The sequence below is a fragment of the Heterocephalus glaber genome, unplaced genomic scaffold (genome assembly GCF_053883595.1).
Source record: "Heterocephalus glaber isolate CG9 unplaced genomic scaffold, H.glaber_assembly_v1.0 deba00000071, whole genome shotgun sequence".
Lineage (NCBI taxonomy): Eukaryota > Metazoa > Chordata > Mammalia > Rodentia > Bathyergidae > Heterocephalus > Heterocephalus glaber.
In genome coordinates, this window is record NW_028258137.1 from 11,218,495 (window position 1) to 11,231,058 (window position 12,564).

The following is a 12,564-nucleotide window of genomic DNA, read 5'->3' on the forward strand; positions in this document are numbered from 1 at the left end:
CAGTAGGCTGTGGTAACTTTACTAAGGTATAGACATCATAGATAACATCTCCATATCTAAAGCAGTAATTTTTATTTATTTTTTTTTTTGGTACCAAGGATCAAACTCAGGACCTTGCGATTCGAGGCAGGCAGCGGAACCACTGAACTAAATCCTTGGACCTCTTTTCTTTTTTCTTTTTTTTGAGACAAGGTCTTGCTGTGCAGTTCAGGCTGGCCCTGAACTCACTCACTATGTAGCCCAGGCTGGCCTAGAACTCATGGAAATCCTCCTCCCTCAGCCTCCAGAGTGCTGAGATTAGAGGTGTGCACCACCATGCCCAGCTTAAAGCAGTAATTTTTCACAACCTTAGAGTCTATCAAAATGGAGAACATAGTTTAATTTTAGTATATGTGGATGGGCTGGGGATTTAGCTCAGTGGTGCCGCCACCTGCCTCGCAAGTGCAAGGTCCTGAGTTCGATCCCCGGTAACAAAAAAAAAGAAAAAATAAATGTAAATTTTAGTATATGTGCTGCCAAAGTGAGCACGACACAGTTTAAACAAATGCCCTAGCCAACTGCAGTAGCATATGCCTATATCCTCAGCTACTTGGCAGGCTGAAGCAGGAAAACAGTTTGAGCCCAGGAATTTGAAATCAGTTTGGGCAACATAGTGAGACTTTGTATCAATAAATACAGTTTTTTAAAGTTAAATACCTAACCCCCATTTAAAAGTTACTATTATAGTTAGCTAGCATTATATTACTAGAACTATGTCATACTCAGGAGGGTGGCAAGATTAAGGGCTTTGACTTGATGCCAGGTTCCACCAGAAGTGCACTCTCTGGAAAGAATGTGACTACACCCAATGATTCCAAAATGTACCTAACAGGGCCAGGGATTTAGCTCAGTGGTTTCGCCACCTGCTGCGCAGGTGCAAGGACCTGAGTTCAATCCCCAGTACCAAAAACACAAAAACAAACAAACAAACAAAATGTACCTAACAGGGAAGTGAGACAAAGCAAGGAAGTCTACACAGGGTGGATTCATAAGCATATTACCATTGTGAGCAACTATCCTTGATTCTGTGGGGAACCTTTAAACCCTAAAATATGTCATGGAAAGCATAGTCCCACTTGAGACAATATAGCCACCATTAGCCACTAGCTGAATGCTGCTCCCAGGAGTATTAACTCCATAGTGCTTCAAGCAAAAAGAAAGCCTCAAGCATTTATTGACAAGATGGCAGTTGGTAGCCCATGCAGGGACATTCAGTGTCCAAGGGGAAGGGCCAGGGCTCTGATACCTGCTACACACCTGCTGGTTTCCGATTGGCTTCTCTCCCTTTTGGCGCTCAGTAGGTCATCTGATTTTGCCACTTCTCACAATTCTGATGCAGATCTTCTCTTTGCTCCATCCAGAAGAACAAGCATCTTTCTAATGGCCTGTTTGTTCTAAAATGGAACTTTGTTGGTTCTAATTACCAATAGCCAAAAATGTTTGTTCCTTTATGTTTTTTTTGGTTTTTTTTTTTTTGGCTCTTTTCAGTTTATTGCATGTAGGAGTTACACTAGTCCAAGGGAAAGCGGACCCCAAAGGGTTACATTATACAAGCTGTGAGGTTTTTAAACTTGTGACAAGGGACAGAAGGGACATTCTACTCATTGCAAGGAAATCCTCACTTAAGCTTCAATGAGCCACAAGCACTTAAAACCCATGAACCTTCAGCTGATCGTCCTTAGCCAGTCCAATCACTACCAGGAACTGGCATATGTTCTTGCGCTGGTCACCCTGGAGCTGGATTACTTCTCCATATTCTGGATGCTCAATTACAGTACCATCGCAGGCAAATTTCTTCTTAAACGCCTTCACCAGTTTCTTTTTATCATAATCATCAGCAATCCCTTGGACAGTGGTAAGGGTCTTCCTGTCGTTTCTCTGGATTCTTATATGGATATAATCCTCAGTGCTGGCAGGAAGCAGGTCATCAGCTTTACTTGCATCAGCAAAGGGGTCAAAAGAGTGGAAGTTCTGGATAGTTGGACATACGATACAATTCCTTTTCCTCGGTGGAAATGGCCTGTGGAAGGCGGCTGCAGGAGAAGGCATGGGGGGGGGGGGGTGCTACAGATCGCCAGGAAGCAGGGGGCTCAAGGGAGAGGCAGCTGAGTCCTAGGCGGGGCGGCGGCTCAGGGACTGGGGCCCCTTTATGGTTCTTTAAAAGGTTTGTGTATACAATGAAAGAAAACACTTGATGATATTCAAAGTTCTGTTTATTTTCAATAATGAAAACAACACAACAAAGAACCAATCCATGAGTAAGTCTAAAACAATTTTTAGCACAAAGCTGTGGTCAATAAATTTTTTAAAACCACATTACTATCAATAGAGAAAGATAGTTCTTGAGACTCTAGAGTTTTGTCTGTGTTTGAAACAAAACTGAGTGTTAGATAAAGAAACACATACTAGGAGCCAGGGATTTAGCTCAGCGATTCCACCGCCTGCCTCATAAGCACAAGGACCGGAGTTCAATACCCGGTACCAAAAAAAAAAAAAAAAAGAAAAAGAAACACATACTAGAGACTTGACTGAGAAAGTCTCCAAGAAAACAATAGCTAAAGAACAGGGTCCCCAAATACTAAGTTAGCAAAGCAAATATGAGATTTTCAAAGCACTATAGAAATCCAGAGCTCACTGGGAAATGGGATGGTTTGCGACAGGTCATGTTCAAGGCCTTATAATTGCAAATTTCCATATTTCTAGATTCTTGGTTTTAAATCTACCAGAAGCTAGACAAACTTCTGGCAAAGGATAAGAGGTTCTTTACTCGTGCTGTGTGAAAAGATCTATACCTCCTAATTTTCCTCCTTTTACTCTGTCATTAAGCTCCTGCCTCTAATACAGCAGGGCTTCCATTCCAGCAAAGGATTACTATCTAGTAGATCAACTTCTCTGGTTCACCAGATTTTTCTTTCATAAACACAATGATTGCCCGGGGATTTAGCTCAGTGGTGCCACCGCCTGACTCGAAAGCACAAGGTCCTGAGTTTAATCCCCAGTACCAAAGGGGAAAAAAAACCCAGAAACACAATGATACTTGTCAAGGACAACTCTAAATATATCCAACTTCTTTGACTTTTATCCTCCTACATAACTCTGTTTGGCTACAAAATCTGAGACTCACAGAATGATAGCGCATTGGTCAGAAGATAAGTGTCAATTTCAATGTAAGAGCTTTCTAAAGTTCAGTGGTCACAACTGTTTATCTGCCAGGATTTTTTCTTTTCTCATTATCTTGTTAATTATTTCTTTCGGAATTCAATCCTCCGAGCTACATTCTGAGCACCAAATTTTTTGACTAATGCATCTCTGGTAGCTTCATCATCTTTTTGCAAATCTAAGTCATCTTGCCGGGACCAAATGGGGTATCCATCTGCTCTCCGACCACACTCTAAAAAGGAGGAAGTAGCCTCCAACTCACCACTATTTTTTAGGAAGGCCTGTGTAACTGTTGATAGATCCAAGTTAAACTTTTCCATTAATTGCCGGATAATCTTAATGGCAGCTCCCACCTCTGGTGACGAAAGTTTTTCTTCTTCCTCCTCATCAGGCTGTGTTTCTGAGTCTTCTGGTGTGGGAGGATCATCATCACACATAGTTATGTGTATTTCAAAATCAGAGCTCTCATTCACCTGCAGAAAATTATGAGGAAGACCAGTTTCCAATTATCAAATCTTGAACTCTTATAATACCTGGTCTCTCCCAACTGCCATCCCCTTGCTCTTTGCATTTCAATCACACTGGACTCCTTTCAGTTTCTCTAACACGCTATATTACTTCTTACTTTTATTCATTTCAGATGTGTGAGTATACAGATATGTGTGTGTATATAGGAAGGTGGGGGGGATATGTGTGCATGTATGTGTGTGTGCATGCATATATATTTTGTTTTTTGTGGGGTTTTTTTTTGGTACTGGGGATTGAACTCAGGTCCTTGCGCTTGCGCAGCAGGCAGCGAAACCACTGAGCTCAATCTCCGGCCGTATATATATTTTAAATTGACTACAGTATTTCAAGAGATTAGAAGCTAAAATGAATATGAAAAACATACATACATGTACATATGTAATACACACACACATATACATGTGTGTTTATTAGATCATCTGTTAAATGTTTGACTTCATTCCAAGATTGTAACACTCCATAAGGGAACTGAAGAAGTAAGGGGTAAAATATTCCCAAAAGCTCTAAGTATACAAAAAACTAAATTTGCTATAAAAAAAATTACTATAAAATTTTTAAAATTACATTTAGGCTGGGCGGGGGATTTAGCTCAGTGGTTCTGGCGCCTGCCTTGCAAGTGTAAGGTCCCAAGTTCAATCTCCGGTACCAAAAAAAAAAGGCCAGGGATTTAGCTCAGTGGTTTCACCACTAACTGCACAAGTACAAGAGCCCAAGTTCGATTCCTGGTACTGGAAAAAAAAAAAAAGGCTTAAAATTACATTTAGGCTTCTGAGAAAGATAAAAATGTTTTTGAAAGATAAATCCACAGTTCTACCTTTGAAAAACCTATACTGAGATCAATTTGCTCAAAGAGGGACATTTTACACTGCTTAAAAATAACTGTCTCTGTTCTGTCTGATTTTTCTTCCTCTTCTCTTCAGGTTATCCTACCAAAACTAAAAGCTTCAGGGCACCATGCCTAAAGCCCCAATTAGTTCTATTTTCCTTGTCCTCTAGTTCTAGCCTCTTTTTCTCCATCTTGAACTTCTCTCTTACCTTCCTGGGTCTTGAGTGGGTGAAAAAGATGGACAGGATAACCAGTTTCAAAGGAGAATGGAAGCAGGGAAAAAAAAATAGGAGTAAATCTAGTTAACATACCACAACTTCCTCAAAGTCCCGGGTGCTTTCTACAAGTATTTTTTTGACTGTTTCATTTTCCCCACTCTCTTCCTTCCCACATTCTTCTTCAGGCAAGTCTGGAGTTCTCTTATTTTGTGGTTCTATTGAAAAGAAGAACAGCACAGATTAGCACTAGCCTCTTCTGCATAAACCAAAAATATACTGCATGTGCTGGGCCAGGAATAAGCCTGCAGTTTTTTTCCTATTTGAAGATACCTGTTTTTTATTCAGAAAAGAAAGAACAGCATAAAACACACAGGTCAACTAATTTCTACATTTCTTTCCAAAAAGTGACACTATCCAAATAGTGATAATATTCCTATGCTCTGACATATAAAAATGTGTCTTAAAGCTTAATTCATTTTTTGCTTTGTATTTACAGGTGCAAATTAGCAAAAATGCAGCAGAAATTTGATTCTCTCAGAAGCAGATTCTGGGGTAGAGATTAGTATTTAAAAGAGTGTATTAAGGAGTAATCTTGGAAAAACATGGAAGAGAAAAAAAGCAGAAATGGGCAGAGAGAAGTTGAGTTGGAAAAGCATTTCTCCAATGAATAAAAAGATGAATAAATTTTTTTTTACTTTTTTTTATTTTTTGGAAAACAGAAATATTTAATCCTTTCCCCATACATTAGAACTTGCTTTATCCTCAGGGCACAGTTTGACATGAGCATTTGCATTCAGGATTCACTTCATGATGTGCTCACCGCAAAAGAGAGAGTAGAAATGCTAACCTCTGATTAATGGTCACTCCGAAATCTAACACTAATTCTATCTTGTGACTTACTCCAAATTATTCTTTTTTTTTTTTTTTTTTTGATACTGGGAATTGAACTCAAAGACTTGCGCTTGTCAGGCAGATGCTGCGCTGCTGAGCTACCATTCCCAGCCCTCCAAATTATTCTTTACCATAATCTTTTTTTTTGGTGGTACTGGGGATTGAACCCAGGGCCTCCCACACGCTAGGCAAATGCGCTACCACTAAGCTGCATCCCCCTCCTACCATAATTTTCCTTTTCAGGAGAGAGAATTATTGATAGAAGTGCAGCCAAGAAAGAATCCCACCATAACTGCAGGAGCCCAGTGTTCTCGGTCAACCCACCCACCGGCTTCCATAAACATGCTGTTTGGTGTGCTCAACATGCACCCAAGATTTCCCTTTCTCCTGATACACTGTGCCACTAAAATCTCTGAATTCTCTGAAGCTCAAAATTCCAAGTATCACAGCCAATGCTAGGAGTCAAACCTGAAGATAAAAGCAGAGATGTTCCCTTCTGCCAATGCTAGGTTTCCTCTTTGCAATAACAATAATCATCATATAATTTGAAATAGGAAAAGGTTCAAAGGTGTAGGGTTGGTGGGAGGGGAAGGGGAAAGGAAAGAAGGGAAAGGAAAAATTATGAGATGAAAAAAATGGAAATGAAATGTATGTAACTAGGGAAGGGTGGAGGGGGTAAAGGGTGCACAGGTAATGGGGAAAAAAATAAGAACCAAGATACATCATGTACAGGTACAAGCACCCAATGATAAATGTAAATGTATTGTATACCTAAAATGTAAATGTACTGTATACCAATAAAAGAATAAAATATTTTTAAAAATAATAATCATCATCATCATAATAACAATAATTTTTAAAATCCTGGTTCTACCATTCAGGAAAAGGATTATCCCTCTCTTTCCCAGTTCTGTCCCCATTTCCCTCAAGGATGGCCCAACTGAGGGTGTCTAGGGGTGCTGTGGAAGGCACTTGGCAACTGCCCTCTATAAGCATGCAGGGAGGAGGATAAGATACAAATGGGAATGTGCTTGCACATAGGGTCCCAAGGGTCCTCTGGGAACATGCCACTGACCTCAGAGCACCCTAGTGCTCATCTTGAGTCCAGGCATCACTGAGCCATGCCCCAGCCCTGACTGAGTCCATGACAATGAGGCTGCATCAGAGGAGGGTTCTTTCAGTCTGTCATTAATTTGCTCACCATGTCCATGCTGCGGCCAGATGCCTCCTACCACAGCCCAGTCCATTCCAGCCAAGGTAAGAATCAATGTTCCTGATTCACCTGTGTGATCCCAGTCATAAGAAGCAGGTTGCAGGCCATGAACTGCACGTTCAGGATACTGCTCATCTGTCCAGTGTAGATACCCATGAGCTCACTAAAGGAGCCATCCTCGGGCATGCTACAGCATGTTTTCTGGAGGTCCCAGACACACACTGAGTTGTCCATGGAGGCAGAGGCCAGTAGGCCACTGTCAGGGCTGAAGGCAAGGCTGGTGATACTGTCTGTGTGGCCTCTCAGTTCTTTAAAAAGGGTCCCGGGGGGCCAGGTCCCACAGTTTTAACCGCTGGTCCTTGCCAGCAGATGCCAAGTACTTCCCATTGGGAAAGAAAGCCAGAGAGAGCACAGGGCCATGGGGGCCTGTGAAGAGCCTCACTGAATTCCTCTGCTGGGCACTCCACAGCCAGACAGTCTTGTCGGTCAAGCCCATAGCTAAGTAGTTAAGAGTTAGGGTGGAATCTGACACAGTCCATATCTGCCAGGTGTCCTGCATATATTCTCAGTGGGTATGTACAATCAAAGGACCACAGCCTGGCAGTGCAGTTGTGGGACCCACTGGCAAACTACAGGCTGAAGTCCAGGTCCCACACAAGGTAAGCATGTCCTTGGTACAGCACAGTGTTGATGAAACTCCCCAGATCCCAGTACCAGATGGACATGTCCTCAGAACAAGAGAGCAACCCTAAGATGTCCTCGAGGAAATGTGTGCTGTACACTGGTCCACAGGGTCCCCACAGGATCTTCATCTCATTGCCTGTGCTGTCCTTCTCATCCTCCTCTTCCTCCAGAGTATCACAAGGCAAGTGGATATGTGATGTTCAACAAGGTGGGGCTCTGATTTGACTTTCACAGACTCGAGAGTTTTATGCAGGAGTTGTCAAACCCAGCAGCAAGTAGCTTGCTACTGGGGGCAATTTCTGCAGTATTCAACAGCTGCTCCATGTTATAGAAGGCATAGAACCAGATTGGGGCGGGGCGGGGGGTGGTATTTGATGCTCTCTTGTAAGACCTCCACTGCAGCCTGGTTCTGCAGAATGGGGCTGGGCACATCTGGGGCTCCAGGCCGCTGCTCTCACTGCAGGAGGAGCCACCACTGGCATAGAGCTAGTAGTCTATTCTCTTGAAGGCTGCACATTCAGGTGGACATGCACAGGGCAACGTTGCTGTCACTTTGGACTTAGTGAATCAGGTACTTGTAGCTGTCTTCCTGGAGACAGACCACATATTTGTTATCTAGGAATGCATGAAGCTTGAAATTGGACAGGATGTCCTGGATGGTCTCAGTTGTCTACAGCTGCTCAATAACATCCTTCTGGCTTGCATTCTGGAGGAACATTCCATGGAAGCGGCTATAGAAACTTTCCACTGTACTCTTCAGGCTGCTCTGGACCAGGCTGAGATGGAGGTAGACAAACAATGGGTAGACAGTCATAACTTCACGGCTGTACTGGGAACCAGAATCAGTGAGAAAATTCTGCAGTCGTCCAAACTGTACTTCGAATTGCTGGGGTTCTGCCTGGCAAGGGGCTGCAGGCACTATGTTGGCACAACCAGATTCTGACTGTGAGGTTGGCTGCTATCTCCTCAGGAGTCTGAGACAGCCGAAGGCCTTGCTTCAGTGGGCCATCTGAATCCACATACTGCCGGCGCTTGAGGTAGCAGGACACTGCCATCTGGATGTGCTTGGTGCGTACCCATTTCATAACTGAGTATCCCGAGCGGCTCCCGCTCCTGCCGCCGCCCACCCACTACAGGGCCTTGCTCCATTGCTGCAAGCCAGGCCTCCACGCTTCTCGACCTGCCGCACCCTCGGCTCTGGGTGGTTGCCCCGTGACAACCTGACGGAGGGGCGCACCGCCTGGGCCATAGACGTCGACGCCGCGGCCCAGATAAATACATTTTTAAAAGAAAAAAAATCCATTTCAATGAAGCTTTAGTTAAAGCCACAGGGAATTTTGGAGCTAGAAAGGCCTTTCCGAGTTGACTGAGCTGGAGTAAAGAAACACCACCTTAATAACTCACATAGGTCCATCCCCAGGATGCTACCAGTCCTAAGAAGATAGGACTTTGGGCAGGGCAAATCTCCCAGCTGAAGGTGGACTTAAGTGATGTACCACAATCACTGCATATCTATAAAAACGAGGGCTTCCTAAATTTAAACATCCTGTTTTCCCTTTACTTTCTGTTCTCTGAGAATTTAACTCTGTTCCCTTTCTAATTACTAAAATTTACTACAAAGGAACAGCAGGAAGTTTTTTATGTGAGGGAATTGTTCTGCATTCTGATTTTGGTGGTGATTACACAAATCTATATGTGTTAAAACACATACAAACTGGAAAACAGTCCTTCAAAAAATTCAACATAAAATTACTATATGTCTAGCAATTGTGCTTCTGAGCATATGCCTATAATTCAAAGAACAGTCCCAAACAGACATCAGTATATCCATATTCACAGGAGCATTATTCACAATAGGCAAATGATGAAACAACCCAAAATGTCCAGTGATGGATGGATAAACAAAATGTAGTACATACATATAATGGAATATTATTCAGCCTTTCATTAGAATAAAATTGTGATACAGGCTACAACATGGATGAAACTTTAAGACATAAGGCTAAGTGAAATAACCAGATACAAAACGACAAATATATGATTCCTAGAAATCAAATTCATAAAAAAGCAGAACAAGAGCTGAGTATATTTGTACACTCCTGTAATCCCAGCACTCAGGAGGCTAAACCAGGAGGATCAAGACTACTCTCTCTTAGCCCAGACTACATATTGAGCGAGTTCTAGGCTAGGATGAACTACAAGAGACCCTGACTAAAAAACAAAAAAAAAGACAGAGTAAAATGGCAGTTGCCAGGGGGCTGAGGAGAGGAAGGGGGATTTACTGTTTAATAAGTAGTTTTGGAAGATGAGTAACTTTTAGACATGTATGGTAGTAATGGTTGCATATATAAATGTATTTAATGCCACCAAACTGAACATTTAAACAGTTAAAATAGTAACTTTTAAATTTTGTTACATATCTTTTACCATAAATATATTTTTTTTGTACTGGGAATTGAACTCAGGACCTTGTGCTTGCCAGGCAGGCGAGGCACACCACTGAGCTACATCCCCGCCCTTTACCAGAAATTTTTAAAACACATTTAATTGTATATGTTTCAATTTTACTGTATATAAAGTTTAAATATAGTAACTAAAAAATAAGCCTTATCTTTTAGATACATGTTAAAATAGTTAAAATGATACATGATAAAATAATACAAAATATATATATTGATATATTCACAAATATATGTTATATAAAATATAAAATAAAATATGATAAAACAGTTAAGGACATGGCATTTACTTCAAAATAATCCATTAGGATCAAGGTGTGTAGATGAAAAACTGGCCATGAACTATACCCAGGTGAAGTTAGGTGATGGATACATGCAGTATATGTTACTTTATTTTTATAAATGTTGGAAAATTTCTCTAATAAAAAATACAGTTGGGGGCCAGGGATTTAGCTCAGTGGTTTTGCCGCCTGCTGTGCAAGCGCAAGGACCCAAATTCGATCCCCAGTACCAAATAAATAAATAAATAAATAAAAGCGAGATCCTAAATAATGACCTGCTTCACCACATACATACCCCTGACCTCATCTACTATAGTTCTCTTTCTTTTGTTTTGGTACCGGGGATTGAACTCGAGACCTTGCGCTTTTGAGGCAGGCACCGGAACCACTGAGCTAAATCCCCGGCCCCTATAGTTCTCTTTCTTACTGTATTACAGCCACAGTGTTCTCTGTGACTCTAAGAACCCAGCCATACTCCCATGTCAAGGCTTTTTCCTTACTATACCTTTGGCCTGAAGTACTCCTCCCTAGATATCCTGCCAGGTTGCTGTTTCACTTCCTTTGGTCTCTGCTCAAGCTCAATTTATCAGCGACCTTCTCTTATCATCCTACAGAAAAATATCTCCTCTCCATCCCTTACCCTGAGTTATTTTTCTCTATAGCACTTACCACTGCCCAGCTAGCATGTTAAAATTGGGTAGCTGGTGGAAGGAAGGGAGGTAGATTTTTTATATATTGTATATAGAATATTGTACCTTTTGAATATAGAATTGGGTCGTTAAAACTACCATAGTTACTGGGTGCTTGTAGGGAGGATGAGGCAGGAGGATCATTTGAGCCTAGCCTGCACAACATAACGAGGCCACATCACAAAACAAACCAACCCCAAAGCAAAAGCTGGGAAGGCAAATTAAAACGAGAGATGGATTTTGAGCTTACTCTCTTTGGAAAGCCATTTCTGCCTAGTTTATTGATCAGATTAATTTTAGTGTGCTTTTAAAAGTTGGCATTGTAATAAATACGAGCTTCAGACATTTATAGCTAAATGGATGGACCCTGAGACCATAGGCTTAAGTGAAATAAGTGGGACACACATGTTTAAATACCACATTGTTTCTCTGGTGTGAGAAACCGAAAGTGGAAATAAGATCTGCCATGTATAATGGATGTTGGGAAATGGGAAAAAAGTGTTCAAATGGGAAGGAGAACAAGGGAGGAGGGAGGGAGAAAGGAAAGAAGGGACAAGAAAAAAAGTGAAAATAGAAGGAAAAAATGGAAAGAAAGCTTTGTACACAGGGAGGGGAGGGGGTTTGAGGGGGGAATGAGATAAAAATAAATAATTTAAAATTTTAAAAAAAGTAAAGTGGTGCAATTTTATCCCAAGGTCAACAAGTGGGAGGGGCCGAGCGATGCTAGCAGAAGCCCCGAGAACTTGGGACCCAACAGAAGGCAGCCCCGCCCCCGCCGCGAGACCCCGCCCCGCAGGCCTCACCCCCGCTGTCCGCAGCCTCCGGGTCCTGCTCCGCCTTCCTCTTGAGCTTCTGCGAAGAGGGGCTCACGGGCGCGTCCCCCAGCAGGTACTTGTGCTCCTGGCCCCGCAGGTGCTTGAGGTAGCGGTCCTTCATGGACTGCCACGAGTGCTGCGTGAGCGCGCCCTTCTCCATCGCTTTCCACAGAGCGTTGCCCGTGACCGAGCTGGGCGAGCGGGCATGTTCCTTCACGTAGGTCAGAATGGCCACGTCGTCCGCGTCCGTGAAGGCGACCCGCCCGGTGGGCGGCTGCGGCTCGGACTCCGCGGCGCCCTCGCCCGAGGCCCCGGGCTTGGTCTCCAGAGCCCGCACCCCCGCCAAGGCCGCCCCCAGCCGATAGGCCTCCAGCTCCAGCCTCTCGTTGCGCTCCACGCAGTCCAGGATGTACTGTGTGGAGATGAAGTCTCCCGAGGCCTCGGCCAGCGCTTCCCCGGGCTGGGCCAGCAGCACCGCCCCAGGCTCCTGCACCCGGCACACGGTGCCGCCGCCATGGAGGATCAGCGTCGACAGCCGGCGCTTGATCGGGCTGGGCCGCACGTAGAACGACAGAGGGTTCCCGTCTCCCCTCACGAACAGAGTGGAGGAATGAGTGGGCCCATTGGGGTCTTTGCCCATATCCAACGCCTCTGCCATCCTGACGCCCGGCACCACAACAGCCGCCCCCTGTCGAGCGCTTCCTAGCCGAGCCCCAGAAACAGAGCAGCTCTGACAGAAACTGGGTCGCCGCGAAGCTCAGC

General features: G+C 43.5%; 1 protein-coding gene and 2 pseudogenes across 1 annotated transcript; all 3 read right to left on the reverse strand.

Moving 5' to 3' along the window:
- Window positions 1–1,686: 1,686 nt before the first annotated feature.
- On the reverse strand, window positions 1,687–2,102 carry LOC101718764 (eukaryotic translation initiation factor 1 pseudogene; annotated as a pseudogene).
- A 132-nt stretch (window positions 2,103–2,234) lies between these two features.
- Window positions 2,235–12,460, reverse strand: Terf2ip (TERF2 interacting protein). Its single transcript, XM_004842827.4, has 3 exons — window positions 11,791–12,460; window positions 4,864–4,985; window positions 2,235–3,671 (listed from the first exon to the last, which is right to left on the reverse strand). The coding sequence occupies exons 1-3, from the start codon at window positions 12,458–12,460 to the stop codon at window positions 3,282–3,284; spliced, it is 1,182 nt and encodes a 393-aa protein (XP_004842884.1). The 3' UTR covers window positions 2,235–3,281.
- Window positions 4,992–11,778, reverse strand: LOC101705114 (TAF5-like RNA polymerase II p300/CBP-associated factor-associated factor 65 kDa subunit 5L pseudogene; annotated as a pseudogene).
- Window positions 12,461–12,564: the final 104 nt, after the last annotated feature.

Bases quoted from the DNA above. Each gene is read 5' to 3' on its own strand.
- Terf2ip (XM_004842827.4), bottom strand. From the start codon at position 12,460: ATGGCAGAGGCGTTGGATATGGGCAAAGACCCCAATGGGCCCACTCAT. The intron at 4,986-11,790 runs GTGAGGCCTGCG...TCTTTTCAATAG, and splicing joins GGAGGCTGCGGACAGCGGGG to AACCACAAAATAAGAGAACT. The intron at 3,672-4,863 runs GTATGTTAACTA...AATTTTCTGCAG, and splicing joins GGGACTTTGAGGAAGTTGTG to GTGAATGAGAGCTCTGATTT.